We start from the raw sequence: 17974 nt of genomic DNA, 5'->3' as shown, positions 1-17974 counted from the left end.
GTCCGTGTTCTGAATGGCTGGCTGCCCAATTGCCAGTAACTGCGTCACTGAATGTGATTACACTCGGGTCGGGTTAGTCTACAGGCTCAAGCTGGATTTCAGGTGTGTTGTCTCCTGCTGGCCTCCTCCACCTCTGGGTCTTCCCCCCCCACCCCCACCCCCCACCCCCGTTTTTTTGGATTTGGTTTTTCCGAGACAGGGTTTCTCTGTGTAGCCCTGGCTGTCCTGGAACTCACTCTGTAGACCAGGCTGGCCTCGAACTCAGAAATCTGCCTGCCTCTGCCTCCCAAGTGCTGGGATTAAAGGCATGCACCTTGAAAAATGTCTGTGGGAGGTGTCCCTCAGCCCACGGTTCTTTTCCCCAAGTAGTGTGGAGAGGAAGCAGAGAACTCTTCTTCGTGGCGAGGTCTCTACCTGGTCTCACTGATAGGCCCTGTCCTGAGATCAAAAAGATGACTTAAGGGGCTAGAGAGATGGCTCAGTGGTTAAGAGCACTGACTGCTCTTCCAGAGATCCTGAGTTCAATTCTCAGCCACCACATGGTAGCTCACAATCATCTGTAATGGGATCCAATGCCCTCTTCTGGTGTGTCTGAAGACAGTTACAGTGTACTCACATACATAAATAAAATTTTAAAAAATTTCAAAAATTAAAAAAGAGTTCTTTAAAAACAAAAGTGACTTGAACTACTTGTCCCAATGATACCTACCAGGAGGTCCTGAGGGAAAAGTGAGCCTTACCTGAGATTGCAGCTGGCCCAGGAAAGCCACGTGGAGAGACCTCTTTGCATCAAGGCCACAGGCCCCCTAGGCCAGAAGAGGTAGTAAGTGGGAAGAGAGGGGCAGGTTCTGGTTCACCTGAGAAACTGGGAGGTGCAGAGAGGAGCCCAGAGGGAAGAATCCAAGTAGGGAGACAGGGTTCTGCGACGTGGGGGTCGGGCGGAAAGCTAGCCCATTGAGAGGGGACGCTCACAGAGGCCAGCCACGCAGGGCTGGGCGGAGGGGCGGCGTCGCGGGGGGCGGGCACGGGGCGGGGCGGCGCTGTCAGTGCAGGCAGCGAGCGGAATGCAGCGGCCGGAGGCCTGGCCACGTCCGCACCCGGGGGAGGGGGCCTCGGCCGCCCAAGCCAGGGGCGCAGCGCCGCCCACCCGAGCCACGAAACAGCGGGTACGGAGCACGGAGTACGGGGGTCCCGGGGCGGCCGGATCGGTGGTGGGGAGCAACCGCTTTGCCTCGGGTTCCTGAGCTGGGAACTTTGTGCCACCACTGCCCAGCCCCGGAGAGGAGCCCGGGCCCAGGGAGGGGGGGAAAAGTTCGTCTTGGAGCGCACGGGCGAGGAGGCCTGGTCTGAGTGGAGTGTCGAGGGACTGAAGTTCTGGGGAACTCGCCGCAGTGATAAGAACTGACTTGGGTGGCGGGGATGGGAGCGCGGTTCCGGCGGGACGAGGGAGGAGTGGGAGTGGCGAGGTGGTCTGGTTGGGCTCCCTTGCTTCAGGGTGATGGCCGCGCACATCTGGAACTGGGGGTCAGATGGACACAAGGAGGCTCGGCGCCGCTGTTCCCCGGGCCCAGGTTCTGTGATACACTCCGACTCGGGCTCTGGAGCAGTCAGTGCATGACAGAACTTGGGCCCGGTAGGACTTTCTGCACCCAGCGGACTCAGCGCCCACTCCTCGGACCTGCAGTGGAACATCGGTCTGGAAATGGAGTGGGCACCGGAAATGGTCCATGTGGCACTGGGTTGGGCTGGAACCAGCTGTGGATTGGGGGATAGCTGGCTTCATAGAGCCTAAGACACCGGTGTCCACTTTGAGTCAGGGGTTCCTTTCTCGTGTCAGTTTCAGGAACCTTCTCTCTATACCATCAAGGCTGTCTTCATCCTAGATAATGACGGACGAAGGCTGCTGGCCAAGGTAACCCCTCCCCGCAGAAACCCTGAAGACTGTGCCATATGTCCAAGACAAGTGTTCCCACCCAGCCCATTTAACTCCTCCTATAGGAGAAACTCTGCATTCTAGATGTCAGAACAGCCCAGCTTAGATTTTCTAGAAGTCGCCTTGTCCACGCTATGCCTTATCAATCTAACAGCGAGGGGCTGGGGTGGGGGTGGGGTGAGTGGGGATCCCCTCAGCTTCTTACTCATGTCCCCTGGCATGTCTTCTCCTCCTCCCTCTGGCCAGCTGCATCCTGGGCATGGGAAGCTCCACTAAAGGGATCAGTGGATAGTTGAGCCTGGGCCTAGCAATCTGAGTCCCTAAACTAGATGTAGCGACCTGAGTGCTTTTGTATTTTAGCTAGGTAAACATAGGGACTTAGCATAATGATAGAGTAGGATTAGGTGGGATTGAGGAGACCATCTAGGTTTGCTCTTTAAGGTCACAGAAAATGAAGTCTAGAAAAGCTAAGTAGGTTGCCTGAGGTCACAGGGTTAGTCTCTCAACTGACACTCGGACTCAGGGTTTAGATTTGAGGCTCCAGGTGGTTTTCCTCGAACTCCCATTCAGTTATCCAGTATCCATCCTACATGGCCTGGGTGGGATGAGCTAAAACTACATTTGAAACTAAGTTTCAGGGTAGACCAGATGGCTCAGTGGGTAAGGCTGCCAAACCTGACAGCTTGAGTTGGATCCTGAATTCATATAGTTGAAGGAGGGAACCAATTCCCCAGGTTGTTCTTTGACCTCCATTTTTGCCCCTCTACAACACACACACTAAATAAATAAATGTTAAAAAAGAAAGAGAAAAGATCGTAGAAAGAAAGAAAAAGCTGGGCAGTGGTGGTGCACGCCTTTAATCCCAGCACTTGGGAGGCAGAAGCAGGCAGATTCCTGAGTTCGAGGCCAGCCTGGTCTACAAAGTGAGTTCCAGGACAGCTGGGACTACACAGAGAAACCCTGACTCAGAAAAAAAAGAAAGGAAGGAAGGAAGGAAGGAAGGAAGGAAGGAAGGAAGAAAGAAAGAAAGAAAGAAAGAAAGAAAGAAAGAAAGAAAGAAAGAAAGAAAGAAAGAAAAAAGAAAAGAAAAGAATGCCCTAAGTTTCTGCTACCTTGAAGGCCAGGCAATGGTGCTTGTTTTTAATCCCAGCATTCAGGAGACAGAGGCAGGTGAATCTCTGTGAGTTTGAGGCCAGCCTGGGATAAAACAATAAGACCTGTTTCAAAAACAAATGCAAAAACTCAATAAATAATAAATAAATAAAGTTCCTGCCACTGCTATAATTAACTGTAACAGAAGCTTAATAATACTTTTGTTGTGTTGTGTTTTGTCGTGGACCAGGCTGGCCTCAAACTTGTCTTGTTTTTCCTGCTTCTGCCTCTTGGGTGCTGAGATCACTGGCAAGCCTGGAACACCACCCCCTGTTTTGTGTGTGTGTGTGTGTGTGTGTGTGTGTGTGTGTCTGTGTGTGGGTTTTGGGAGAGGATTTTTCTGTGTAACCCTGGCTATCCTGGAACTCACTCTGATAGCAGCCCCTGATTCATTTTATTTCCCCGTTTTGTTTTTTGAAACAGGGGCTTACTTTATAACCAAAGTTAGCCTGGAACTTACTGTGTAGCCCAGGTTAGCCTGGAAGTCACGCAGTGATCTGACCTCATCCTCCCTAGTGCTGAGATTCCGTGTGTGAACCATTCTTTACTTTTTGAGACAGGGTCTCATGTAGTCAAGGTTAGCCTAGAACTCCTTATCTTTCTGCTCCTTTCTCTCAAGTGCTGGGGTTCCAGGCATGTGACACCACACCCAGCTTTCACATCTAAATTAGTTATTAAATACTTTAAAGCCTCTTCAGTCTTCATAACTTTCAAATGAGCTTGTTCACCATGGTAGGTGATAGCAGAGAGACTGCTAACCTGCCTGCAGAACTGACTACAGAATGTAAAGTTCACAAGCAGAATCTGAGCTGACCACACCTTGCTTCGGCCGACAGGCAGAGGTGGATGGGCACTGCCAAAGCCTCCGGGCCTCCTTCTAGAAGGTCCTGTCCTTGTTATATTTTAAGAAATTGGAGATGAAGCGGTGGTGGTGTACGCCTTCAATCCCAGCACTCGGGAGGCAGAGGCAGGAAGATCTCTGAGTTTGAGGCCAGCCTGGTCTACAGAGCAAGCTCCAGGACAGCCAGGGCTACACAGAGAAATCATGAATAAAAACAAACAAATTGAGGCTAGCCTGTTCTACACAGCAGGGTGGCACAGTGGGACCCTGTCTCAAAAATAAAATAATTGAGACAGTGGCCCAAGAATGCAGGTTAGTGGCTTGGCACTTACTTGCCTAACGTTCATAAGTCCTGGGTTCCATTCCCAGCTTTTCAAGGAAGGAAGAAGGACAAGCTGGGTACAGATCAGAGTTAAAACACTTTTTTAGCTTCTGTGAAGTCCTTGTTTGCAACTGTTGGAAGGAAGGAAACACAGGAGGAAAGGAGGGAGGGAAGAAGAGAAGAAAGACCAAGAGGGAGGAAGGGGGGGGAGGAGATAGATATCCAGGGAAGTTCCAAAGGCAGCCTCAATGTTTCTCTACTTTTATTTTTCTTTGCTTGGAATTTGTTTATGGGGACCAAGGAGCAGATGGTGCCAGGAGGGAGGTGACAAGGAGGTCCGGCCTCGCCCCTGATGTTCCCACTCGCCCCCTCCCAAGGCAGGAGCTAGCTCCTTGCTTGCGATGACTGTTGCCTTCTCTCTCTCACAGTATTATGATGACACGTTTCCCTCCATGAAGGAGCAGATGGTATTTGAGAAAAATGTCTTCAACAAGACCAGTCGCTCCGAAAGTAAGGCCCGCCCATCCACCACCAAAGCTCTCGGATGACTGACCACCAGTGTCTGTCATCATCTCCATCTGGACACATCTGTCCTCGCTGGCCTTCCACACCCACAGGCCATTGCCTGCTCCTCTGAGGCTCTTTCTCTCTCCTCCCCAGCTCCCTTCTTTTGGTCGGTCGCCCCGGAACCTTTGCTCCCCATCCCCCTCAGCTCATCCGCACCCCTCCTCTCAGCTGAGGCGCCCCTACACACACTTGGATCTAGTCCCAGGGCATTGCATGGATGGAGGGAGGAGGGGAGGGGGAGGTCGGCCTTAGCTGGGTGTGTTGACTCTTCAGCAGGAGGTCTCTTCTGGAGACACAGCACATGGATTGGGACCAAGGACGCAGAGCAGCCTCCTGGTAGTGGTGGTCTGGCCCGGGTTCCTTGAGAAAGGAAGTAGAAAACAAAGGGAGAGGCCTGGGGAAGCAGAGACCAGGCTAGCGCCAGGTTGGGGTTGGAGTGTGCTGATCTGAGAGCCTTCCCCCTTCCAGGTGAAATCGCATTTTTGGGGGGCATGACTATCGTCTACAAAAGCAGCATTGACATCTTCCTGTATGTGGTGGGATCTTCCTCTGAGAACGAGGTGAATTTTGGAGATCGGGTGACAAGAAGGGTCTGTCCTGGGCTGGGGGTGGGTTATAAAGGCTCACTGTTGGTACTAGCAGTGGGTCTGGGGGTGAAAGGACAGCCAGGATGGGTCTCTCTGCGATCGTACCCATCCATAATGTTCCTTAGGTCTCTTGGGAACCAGAAATGAAACCATCACACCTTCCGTAGGGAGAAGCTGTTGCTTCTTGCTAAGCCTATTTAGAGAAGGAGACACCCAGGGGAGCACTCCAATGTCAGCCCCCCAACCCCCACCACAGCCCAAACCTAGTTCCCCTTCTCAAATCAAAGAGTCACTAGCCTCCAGCCAAGGCCTCTCTGACAAGGGAGTGCTTCCCATCTGGCCCACACAGGGAGCTCAGAGGCCCACTTTGGACCTCTCGGCTCCAGCTCTCTTCTTATGGTCCTCCCACACCCTCCTCCTCAGCTGATGCTCATGTCTGTGCTTGCCTGCCTGTTTGACTCCCTGAGCCACATCTTAAGGTAAGTAAGACCCTCCACACCCCAGGGCCCCAGCCCCCCCCCCCCCCCCCCGGCCTTTCCCTTTGTCCCAGAGGAGAAGCTCTTCTGCCTTTCTGTCCTTCTGGAATCCCTGCAAGTCTTAGAACCAGAATGACTTCCTTCAAGACCCCTGACTTCCATGATGCCCCAGGCAGAGCCATGCACAGGATATGATTAGATATCAAATCTAGAGATACTGACTTGCCTGAGGTCACAAATATTCTTATCAACAAAAGTTCCAAACCTTGGGAGAGGAAGGTCTTGTTACTCATAGCCCACACCAGCCTCCCCTCAGTCCTCCTCAGTCTCCTGAGTGCTGGAGTCACTGGTGTGTACCACCACACCCCATTATAAACGGTATTTTTATCTTTAAACTCAAGAGTTGGTTTTTCCCCCGAACCCTCAGGAGCATGGCCTACCTACCATGATCCCAGCCTGCTCTGACCCAGGAGTCCCCGGCACCTCTCTGCTCCCCATTGCTCCCCATTGCCTTTTATCCTCCTGCCCAGGTCTTGTTGGAAAGGGATGCTGGAGAGAGGGGAGCCGCCTTGCCTCGCTTAGAGGGGCGTGGTTCCTCTTGGCCACCAGAAAGCTTAGGCTCCTGTGTCTGCCCTCAGGAAGAACGTGGAGAAACGCTGGCTGCTGGAGAATATGGATGGAGCCTTCTTGGTGCTGGATGAAATTGTAGACGGAGGGTGAGGAGGGGATTCGGGAGAAGAGATGCTGGGGATGTAAGAATGACCTTTGTGGGCTCAGGGCTGGGAGCATCCTGGTCCAACTCTCTGACCAACTCATTCTCCTTTTCCCCCAACCCTATTCCTACCTATCCGTGAGGACAGAGGGTGAAGTCAAGTCAAATGACTCTTGTAGCCTGAGAGCCACCTAGCTTGGGCAGCTGAATTGGGGAAGCTGGGGAAACCCAAGGTTGCTCTCCAATGCTGAGGCGGAGCATGGACATGGGTCCCTTTCTAAGACGACCTCAGAGAATCCCCTTCCAATACCAGCAGGACACATGACATTGACTCTCCGTGAGTCTACCTTCCCTGTCACTAAAATGGGAAAGAAAGAAAACTGACAGGATGGCGAGGGTCCTACCAAATGATGTGTATAAAGCCCATAGTTCTCGTTGGTAGTTTAGGGTTGTTGTTTTTTTTTTTCTTTCTCCTTGGTAAACATTATCTTTCATCATAGCAGATTCATAGACTATTGGGAGCCTTTATGAGAAAAGTTCATTGGTAGAATAGTAGACTCGCTTGGAAGAGGGGACAATAATCAGGGACGAGGGAAGTTCTGACTCTGGTAACAGAAACTTCGTGAGTGTCTTTCCCTCACCTGGACTTCTGCCCTCAGTGCCGGAGGCACAGGGATTACAGCGTCTTTGAAACACCTGCCCATTTTATGGAGGAGGAAATAGAGGCTCAGCAATTCTAGTAATTTATGGAAGAGCACACAACAAGGGAATTAGTAAGGCCAAGTCTAAAACCACTGTGTGAGATTTTTTTAGAGGTTATGTTCTGTCCATGGCACCGAACCCACCAACCTGAGAGCAGGGGCCTCTGGGAAGTTGGGGACTGCGAATTGTCTCGCTCCTCTCTTTCTGTTTGCATTAACTGCCCGCTGCTGCCTGAGGTGGTACTGAAGGCTGGATTCTAAATGAGGAAGACCTGGTCCCTCCTCAGGCAGTACCCCTCACCTCCACTGGGCTTCCCTTATCTCAGTTGAGGTTTTTTGTTTGTTTTGTTTTTGATGTGTTTACTTATGTTTATCTTTGATCACTGCATGGGCCACGCCCTGAGTGTGGAGGTCAGAGGAGAACTGCTCAAGTCAATTCTTTCCTTCTACCGTGTGGGCTCTGGGGATCGGTCTCGGTTTGATAGGTTGGTGGCAAGCACCTTTAACGGTTGTGCCGTCTCATAAGCCCCTCCGTTGAGCATTACCCAAAGATGGTCATAGAGGTGACCGTGGTATAACTTGTAGAAGGAGCAGAGCTGAGAATCCCCATGGGAAGGGACAGATGTGACCCTTGCCATAGAGGACCATCTATGGGAAGTTTCCCTGGAGGAGAGACACTACAGAGTATATTAAAGAACTAAAAGTGTCTTGTCAGAGGGGGTCACATTACCAACTCACCCCCAAATTTTCTCTTATCCTGTAGTGTGATTCTGGAGAGTGACCCCCAGCAAGTGATCCAGAAAGTGAATTTTAGGGTAAGCCTTTCTGTACCCCACTGCCATCTTTTCCACACTGTCTTTCGTGTCTTTCCTACTCTTGATCTTCCCGGGCCCCAGGCTGTCGGGGTTCAGCTGGTGGGAGCCCAGCTACTGAGACATCTAAGAGAAAAACTTCCAGATCATTCTCCATAAAAACAAAACAAACCAGCTCCTCCCTCCCCTCCAATGAGAGGCTTGGATGGAGGAGTAACTGAGCCCTCAAAATGACTCCAGGGGACTGCCTTGGGGCCTGGGCTGTGCTGGGGCTGTGGATACACTCTTCCTGTTGGCCTTTTGCGTCTTCTGCAGTCTGGATGACACCTTTCCCCTACTTTAGTTTCCTTCATGCAAACAGAAGTGTCCCAGCTTGGTTAAGGGTGCCACTTAGTGGTAGAACTCTTGGCTAGCATGTGAGACCCTGGGTTTAATCCCCAGCAGTGGAGGATGTATGTATGTGTGTGTGTGTGTGTGTGTGTGTGTGTGTTGTGGGGGGATCCTAGCTTCCAAATGACAGGCTGCAGAACCTCTGCTAGGCAGCATCAACGGGGCAGTTCTGTAACATGTTGACTACTTCACCCTCACCCTGCAAGCTTCCGGTCTCTAAGCCAGCAGTTCCTTTCTGCTCTGACGTTGCTTTGTGATTCTCCTTTCCCACAGACTGATGACAGCGGCCTAACAGAACAGAGTGTGGCCCAGGTAAGCCTCATGCTTCTGCTTTGGCCAGAAATAGGCTAAAGGACATGGATGGAGAGCCCAGTGCCCCAGGGGAAAGAGAGTTAAGAAACCAGAGGTGTGGGACAAGGGATGAAGTGGTGGGTGACTGAGAACAAGTCACTGGGGGCTACTGAGCTCTAGACAATTGGGTGGTGACAGATGGGTGGGCAAATCCCCGCCTGCTCACCTACCTCATCTCCTACCCTAAGCTACTCACTGATGATGGGTGCCTGGGTTACTTGTTACCACAGCAATGTGGAGGCTCGGACCCCTTCATATTCCCTCTAACCTGGCCGGGGAATCCGTGTGGGGCTGTGCTGGGATGGTCAAGGGTCTCATCACCTGATCATAGGATCTTGTACTTACCACTTCTGCCATTAGTAGCTTGGCTGTTGAAAAGAAGTTGACTGCACAGTCGCACAGCCCTATCTGGGATGCGGGCAGAATATGGCGGTGCAGTGTGTATGTGTGTGTGAGAGATAGAGACAGACAGACAGACACACACAGAGAGAGAGAGTCTGTCTGTATTTCTATCTGTCTGTCTGTCCTGGCTATTGTTGGCATATCGGGTCACCAGCTTCACAGACTTTCTGATAGTCAAGCCTAATGGTTTGACCTCAGTTCTGTCCATCTGGAGGTCTCTCTGCTCAGACTTACTCTGTTTCCAAGCTCTGTTCCCCAGCATAAGCTAGTCTTGATGTGGTAACCCGGCAGAGATGGGCCTGTGTCATCAGTGGGGAGCACCAGATGTGGCGCCCACTGTCCTCATCCCCCCAACTGCCCTCTGGTTCCCCATGTTTCTTCATGTTCTGGTGGAAAAGAATGTGGCTGCATGCTGGTTTTTGGAGTGGAAGTAGGTTGGAAGAGCCAGGTGTGGTGGCTCACATTTATAATCTCAGCACTTGGAGGGCTGAGGCTAGCCAATCTCAAGTTCAAGGCCAGCCTGAGCTACACAGTGAGTTTTTATCTAGCCAGGGATGTAGCATGAGACTTTATATAAAATAAAATAAAATAAAATAAAATAAAATAAAATAAAATAGCATAGAATAAACCAACCTTGGCATGGTGGTACACACCTGTAATCTCAGCACTTGGGAGGTAGACAGGAGGATTAGCACTTCAAAGTCATCAAGTTTGAGGCCAGAGTGAGAGTCTGTCTTAAAACAATAATAATTAATGGTCTATTGAGATATCTCAGCAAGTAGAGGCCTCAGAGCCTGATGGGCTGAGTTTGACCGCTGCACTATATGGCGAGATGGGAGAGCTGACACCCCACAAAGTGTGTGCTGACCCCACATAAACACAGAAAAGTAAATACACAAAGTAAATATTAAACATGTTAAAGGGGCAGTGTCACGAGCAGAGCGGAGATGAACAGCTGGGAGAGCAAACCTCATGGCTTGGTGGTTAAGGGCACTCACTGCTCTTGCAGTGGACCGGGGTTCAGCTCCGGGCACTCACATGGTGGCTCACAATTGTTTGTAACTCTAGTTCCAGGGAGTCTGGTGCCTTCTTTTGGCCTCTGCAGGTACCCATACAAAGTTAAAGAGAAGAACACAGTTGGGAGGGGAGACAAAGCCCTGGGTGTGGCTTCTGGCACCTCACAGCAGGGTGGGGGTGGGGGTGGGGGTGCTCCTGCCGCAGGGCTTCAGGGGATCAAAGAAGGAGACTGTTTCAAAAGCAGAAACAAGACAGTGGAGGAGCCCACCTTTAATCCCAGTATTCGGGAGGCAGAGGCAGACGGATCTCTGTGAGTCGAGGCTAGCCTGATCTACAGAGTAAGTTCCAGGACAGCTAGGACTACAGCCAGGAAGGACACCCTGTCTTTAAAAATCAAAAACCAGGGCCGGGCTTGGGAGGCAGAGGCAGGCCGATTTCTGAGTTTGAGGCCAGCCTGGTCTACAGAGTGAGTTCCAGCTCAGCCAGGGCTACACAGAGAAACCCTGTCTTGAAAAAAACAAAAAACAAAAAACAAAACCCCCCCAAAAAACAAAAAGACACCAAAAACCAAACCAAACTGAACAAACAAAAACTAACCACCGTCGCCACCCACAACCCCCCTGGTGTTCACCTGAGCCACCCTGAGCTTTCACTTTACCAACAAAAATTGAATGACTAGTTACTCAGCACCTCTAGGGCTCTCAGGAGAAGAGAACCTACCGAGGGGAGTTACAGAGTTGTTTTAATGAGAGGATCGGCAAGATGGCTCAGAGAATGAGGGCCAGGATACCAAGCCTGAGGATTTAAGATAGATGTTCAACCCTGGGAATAAAGGCACAGGCTCACAAGGTGTCCTTTTACCTCCATGTGACACACACACACACCTCACACACACAAACACTAAATAAATAAATGTAAATAAATGTAAAAATATAAACAATAAATAAATAAATGTTACTTAAAGAGCTAGATGAGCCAGGCCATATGGTAAGAGCCTAAAAGTTTACTCAGGAAATAATTTCTATTTTTCTAAATGAGCAAAGAATAAAAACTGGTAGGGTCTTGTTATGTAGTCCAGGCTGGTCTTGAAGTCGTCATCCTCCTGCCTCATATTCCCAGGGGCTGAAGTTACAGGCACCCACACCTGAGGATTAGTGGGAATCTTGAATGAACACAAAGGTTATAGTAGGAACACGAAATGTGGAGAGGGGTTTCCCTAGCAGAGATTCGAGAACTTCGTTGTCCCCAGGAAGGAAGGAGATTCCAAGAGAGAGGGACATACACAGTGCGAGTGGGGTGGACATTATGGGGGAGGCTTCATGCCCAGAGAGACAGCCTGAGTGCACCTGATGTGTTGGCGTCACGCGTGCACAGCGGCACAGATATGGGCACACACTGGACTGAGGCGGTTTTTCTTGGCAGTAGGAGCACACACACACCTGACAGCTTTGCCCCATCAGCAAATGGGACGGGGCGCTGAGAACACACCGCCATCAAAGCCAACATCACCGGTTTGTTAAGGTGTCAAGTATCCGAGCACAGGCGTGGTTGAGCCTGGACCCGGCCTGCTTGATGCCGCGGTGAGGGGGCTCTACTGTAGCATGCCATGGCTTGGGGGAGGCAGGGGCCACCGCCTCACCCGGAGTTGACAGCTTGGAAGGCCGCCAAGCTTGGCTGCAGCCCTCTGGACCTGCCCCAGCCTCCAAAGCCTCGGCTCATTTAAACTAAGGCGAGGCAAGCTGCTGCCACCTAGTGGCCAGGGCTCGAGGGGCGCCCTCGTCGACCTCCAATAAAGGCATCACTGACATTCTCTTCAAATATTTCTCCCAACATCCTCCTCTCTCACCTCAGGTTCTCCAGTCAGCCAAGGAGCAAATTAAGTGGTCGTTATTGAAATGAAGACCTTGGAGTCAAGGCTCCTTTCCCAGAGAATTTTTTGCCAGTCCCTGCGTAAGCCGCAAGATCTCAGGCCTCTCTCAGAACTGATCCCTGCGGTCTTAGGCCAGGGATTCTGAGATGCGAAAGCTTGGCCCCGGCTCCCTCACCCCTGCTCAGCATCCTAGCCTGCTCTGGGGCCGTGGGAACCTGCAAAGCTGCCCCCCACCTTGGACCTCTGACATCCCCAGTCCTAGGCCTTAATAAACTTTCAATTTTCCCACCAAAGGCCGCCTTTATGTCTTTGGAGTGTGTGTGTGTGTACATTATACCTGTGAATGGGGTTGCAGTGGGTCAAGAGAAAGAGATGTATTTAACACGAGGGGTGCCATACTGATACCCTGGTATTCCACGCGTGGTTAAACGGTTGAACACGACGGTGTGGCATGGTAAAAGTAATAGTGACAAGAAAAATATTCTTCCAGGAAAAGGGGAGCGAAGATGGCTTCCCCGTTTTGTGTGTGTACAGTACCCACAGGGAGGCTCCGCTAGGGATCCCTGGAGTCATTTTTTCCATTCTAGGCTCCAGAAAGGAAGGGAGTCAGGCTTACTTTGACAAACCGAGGAACTGTTCGGCTATTTTTCTTGGCGCGGCCGGGACTGCGGAATTCTTATCTTGGCATAGATCCTAGGCAGTAGAGCCCTATAATTTGCTGGCTCTCTCTGGGGGCGAGGAGGCACCGAGTGGTGCCCACTGCGCGTGTGTGCAGAGCATCCGTGATGGGGGTCGGGGGAGGCACGCACAGGGGCGTCCCGAGAGGTGACAAACCTCAAGAATGGAGATGAATAAACTTTCCGAGCATCCCTTCCTATCCTAGTTCCAGAAAGTCTCTGAACTTTCTCCCTGTTTTTCTGTGACCCATACGCTTTCGGCGTCTCCACGCCGCCGCGGACTCTTCTATGGCAGCAGTGTGGGGTGGCTTCTTGGATCCCTTGAGGGTTTTCCGCGGCTCCCACGCTCCGCCCCGGCCCGGCCCCGCCCCTCACAGGAACTTCGCGCAGCAGGAAGCCCCGCCCCCGCACCACATCCGTGGTCCTAGAGCGCCACCTGGAGGGTACTACGGGCACGCCTCCGGGTCCCAGGCCTCGGCTAACTCCGCCCCTGGGCGGAGCCGACCCTCCTCCCGGTGTTTCTCACTGATCCCTGACACCAGAGCCTGTGAGTTGCCTTAGCAACCATCACGCGTGACTTCCCGCGGCGACTTCTCTCTCAACGCAGAGCTTTTTGGCAGCCACTGTAATAAAAGAGTGGTGAGCCTTGGATCTTAATAAAAGCCTGTCTCTTGTGGTTGTGGGAGACTAGCCTAGGTTGCGTGAGACACTATTTCAAAACAAAACAAAACAGATATTTATACTGAATTTGACTACGTCTGTAATTAGAGAACTTGGCGAAGAGACGGGGCTGAAAATCTACTCATCGTAAAAGCTTACTATAGTGTCTTTCCAGAGTCGCTGTGCACGCAGCCCAGAACTGCAAAAAGGCAACCCTGGGTGAGAGGGAAGATAGCATAGTAAAATTGTGGAGTTCAGGGGCCAGTGTGGTGGTGGGAAAGACGATCTTTGGATATACCTCTGAAATATTCGGTCACCCGTCGAGCTTGGCTCCATTCATGGTGCCTAGGATGGAGCCAGGGCCGGAGGAGTAAACTGCTTCCTGGCAACCCGGCCTGACCTGGCTTGGTCCTGCAATTTCAGTTGTGCGAGGGCGGGAATGGGAAGCATCAGGCAGAAGTTAGGAGCTTCAGGAAGGCTGGCTGACACAACTCTTTGAACCACACGTCCACATTTTATTAAGGGGGTACACCAAGGCCCTGAAAGTTTCAAGTATACGGCAGCTTCCTCTCGGTAGGGGTTAGAAATTTCCGCATTATATTACAATATCTGAATTCCTTATTCACACTTGGTCCGCACAGGGTGTGAAACACACAAGCCTATAATCTCATCTCTTGAGAGCTGGAGGTTGGAGAATCAGAAGTTTAAAATCATTTTCTAACTATTTACTGTGTTTGAGACCAGTCTGGGCTACAGACAGGTAAGAGTGACAAGAAAGCGTCCCTTAGCTTGCCACTAGCTAAAGGCTACCCTGATCCCATAGGGAGGGATTAGCAAAGCAGCGGCTAGGGGGCCAGGGGACGACGGATAGCGCAGAGAGGGTTGCGTTGATGACCTCCCCTAGCGGTGATGACCCCAAGTCTGCAGGTCCAGGCTTCTGGCTATTGCGTCTCCCGCCCCCTTTTCGCTTTCTGCATCTAGGTGGAGCCGCCTAGACAGCAGGCCTGGCTGGCGGCCCGGCGCCCTGGCCGCTGCACCAGCTTCCCGAGATGATAACCTCATCAGCGCGGCCACTGGCCGGAGCCCGAGAGATTTCGGGAAGGGCGTCCGCGGTTCTGAGCCAGGGCTTGCCTTCCCGGGTCGGCCCACCCCTAGCATCTTTCCTCGTCTGGCCTCTCGGTGCCCTAAGGCACCCAGCACCTTCCGAGCATGTGCGGGAAAGGAGCCTTAGGGCCACCCTTTTTCCTGCAACAGAATAAGGACCGGGTGAGAAATTGAGACCCCGGAGAACGTGGGCTCACCCAGCCAGAGCGCCCAGGAGGAAATAACACACACACACACACACACACACACACACACACACACACACACACGCTCCTCCTGCCTTCCTCCAATTGGCTCAATTGGCTGGCAGAAAGGCAGGGCATGTGGGATTGGTGCTCACCCGAGGGGTGGGCGGAGACGCCGGCGCTCTCCTGAAGACCGCAATTGGAGCCAGCCAGGCCTGGAGAGCCGGAAGAGCAAAGCAGCCTCTCCCTCCTCCTCAACCTCCTCAACCTTTCTCTGCCCTCAACCTCTTGGAAACTCACTGTGAAGCGTGATGTGCTTTCTGGAGGCTGAGACAGGAAGAGAGCCACGGATTTGATGTCATGCTGGACGTTTCTGGGTTCTATTCAGTGCCTGTCTCAAAACCAATACAGCAGAAACTCTTGTGGGTTTGGGGTTTTTGTTTGTTTGTTTGTTTTGTTTTTCTTCGAGACAGGGTTTCTCTGTGTAGTCCTGGCTGTCCTGGAACTCACTCTGTAGACCAGGCTGGCCTCGAACTCAGAAATCTGCCTGCCTCTGCCTCCCAAGTGCTGGGATTAAAGGCGTGTGCCACCACCACTTGGCAAGCAGAAACTCTTATTATATCATGGGGAGGAATTAGTTCTCAGCTCGTAGGCCCTTTAATGGGGATCCCGGCGATGGGAATAATTTGCTGGGCACAACTTGTTCTCACTTTCCTCCCAACCTGGCTCAGTGTATCCACACATTTAGGCGTCTGTGATAAGCTAGACACTGGCAGAAACTAGGGGTGGCAGGTAGGGTTGATGTGGAGGGGCCAAAGAAGGGATTAGATTTGAGGGATATGTCAAGGTATAAGTAGCTTTTAAAAATCAGATCCTCAAGCTAGAGACATGGCTCACTGGTTAAGAGAACTGGCTGTTCTTCTGGAGGTACTGAGTTCAAATCCCAGCAACCACGCAGTGGCTCACAACCCTATTATCTATCTATCTATCTATCTATCTATCTGTCTGTCTGTCTGTCTGTCTGTCTACATTCCACATATATAACAGCCCGCAATAGTCCAGTCACTGGAAGCCTTCCACCAGTGTCGGGGTTAGAACCAATTCCACATGTCCTGCCTTTCTGCCAGCCAATAGGAGGAAGGCAGGGGGAGTGTGTGTGTATGTGTGTGTGTGTCCTCTTCTGTTATGCAGCCATACATGCAAATAGCACCCATATACATACATAAATAAGTCTTTAAAAAAATCAAATCTTCTTCTATCTGAGTAGTGATTGGGATTCAGGTTTAATGCATAAGATGTATGTTCTTTTTAGTAAGGATTTTCAACAAAAAAGTTGAACAAGTGGTTGTCAAATTCTATTCTACCATCACTTGGATGGCCCTCATCGAGTTCCTAATGTCTCCTTTGTCTTAGATGAGGACCCAAGCAGATGAGCCTGGCTGTGAGGGTGCAGACTTTAGATCCACACGCAAGTGAACGTGGCCCCTCCGCACAGGGGTAGAAAAAATGTATTGATCATAATACAAACATTAAAATCCTTTTGGACCTAGTAGGGGGCTAGAAAAGTTTGGCTCAGTAAGTTTAGCACTGACTGCTCTTCCAGAGGTCCTGAGTTCAGTTCCCAGCAACCACGTGGTGGCTCACAACCATCTGTAACGGGATCTGATGCCCTCTTCTAGTGTGCATACAAATATGCTTACATATATATATCAGGCAGGTAGATTTTCTGAGTTCGAGGCCAGCCTGGTCTACAGAGTAAGTTCCAGGACAGCCAGGGCTATACAGAGAAACCCTGTCTCAAAAACAATATATATATATATATATGGCTAAATATTTTTAAAAGACTTTTTTTTCCCCAGGCATGGTGCAGCACGCCTTTAATCCCAGCACCCAGAAGGCAGAGGCAGGTGGATCTCTATGAGTTCGAGGCTAACCTGGTCTACAAAGGGAGTCCAGGACAGCCAGGGCTACACAGAGAAACCCTGTCCTGAAAAATGAACAAGCAAACAAATCTTTTAGAATGAACTTTTCCAACAGACATTTACTTTTTTTTTGTTTGTTATTTTTTGGTTTTTTGCTTTTTTGGTTTTTTGGATTTGTTTTTTTCGAGACAGGGTTTCTCTGTATAGCCCTGGCTGTCCTGGAGCTCACTCTGTAGACCAGGCTGGCCTTGAACTCAGAAATCTGCCTGCCTCTGCCTCCCAGAGTGCTGGGATTACAGGCGTGCGCCACCACCGCCCGGCTTAGACATTTACTTTTTAAAAAAAGATTTATTTATTTGTTATATGTAAGTACACTGTAACTGTCTTCAGACACACCAGAAGAGGGCGTCAGATCTCATTACAGATGGCTGTGAACTACCATGTGGTTGCTGGGATTTGAACTCAGGACCTCTGGCAGAGCAGTCAGTGCTCTTAACCGCTGAACCATCTCTCCAGCCCCTGACTTGGTGTTTTTCAGTGAATGAAACGCGGTTGTTGTCGATCACTCCGAAGGGACCACTTCATCACTGACGATGATCTGGATGTTTTAAATTCTGGAAAGTATCTTGAAATCAATCCATTCAAAAGCCAGGCATGATGGTGCACGTCTATAATGTCAGCACTTGGGAGGCAGAGGCAGGATGAACCACTGTGAGTTAGAGGCTAGCCTGGTCTACAGAGCAAGTTCCGGAGACCCTGTTTCAAAACAAAGCAAAAAGTAGTTTCACCTTATATTTAGTGCTCCTTGATCGTCCATATAGCTCCAGTCTGAAAATGGGCACACATGCATGCGTGCGCACAGACACATCCTCCCTAAAGGAAAGAAATTGTACGGAGAGAGAAAATCTGATTTCATTTGGCCAGCATGGTTTCTCTTCATCTGAACCCAGGATTTAACTCGAAAGCGTGAGGGCTTGGGGCTGAAGCTCAGTTAGTTACTGGGTTTAGTGCATGTATTTAGTGCATTTTTGTACGCCCCCCCCCCCCAGCATAGAAAAATCTCTATCGATATCCCAAAAAGGACGCTCCTACTTCCAGACAGCAGCCTCTTAATGAATGTGAGGGAGCCTTAGTGGGTGCATTGAGGACCACGGGGTAGGTAATTGATTTGTAGAGACTTGCCACAACTGTTTCTCAACCTGGAGGGCCACCCATCCCTACCACTCTGAGGATACTCCTAGTGGCTGGATGCCCAGCAGGCTCCGGGAACATCCCCCTTCCAGACGGTGGTAG

General features: G+C 50.9%; 1 protein-coding gene across 1 annotated transcript; it reads left to right on the top strand.

Annotated features, from left to right (window-relative positions):
* Window positions 1–1027: 1027 nt before the first annotated feature.
* Copz2 (COPI coat complex subunit zeta 2) lies at window positions 1028–12426 on the top strand. The gene is made up of 9 exons (XM_052193957.1): window positions 1028–1166; window positions 1838–1912; window positions 4677–4758; window positions 5284–5375; window positions 5826–5881; window positions 6517–6594; window positions 8055–8106; window positions 8767–8805; window positions 12115–12426. The coding sequence occupies exons 1-9, from the start codon at window positions 1065–1067 to the stop codon at window positions 12160–12162; spliced, it is 624 nt and encodes a 207-aa protein (XP_052049917.1). The 5' UTR covers window positions 1028–1064; the 3' UTR covers window positions 12163–12426.
* The last annotated feature ends 5548 nt before the right edge of the window (window positions 12427–17974 follow it).

Source organism: Apodemus sylvaticus, chromosome 10, assembly GCF_947179515.1.
Source record: "Apodemus sylvaticus chromosome 10, mApoSyl1.1, whole genome shotgun sequence".
Lineage (NCBI taxonomy): Eukaryota > Metazoa > Chordata > Mammalia > Rodentia > Muridae > Apodemus > Apodemus sylvaticus.
Note: the sequence above shows the minus strand (reverse complement) of the source record. Positions and strands in the feature narration are given on the sequence as shown.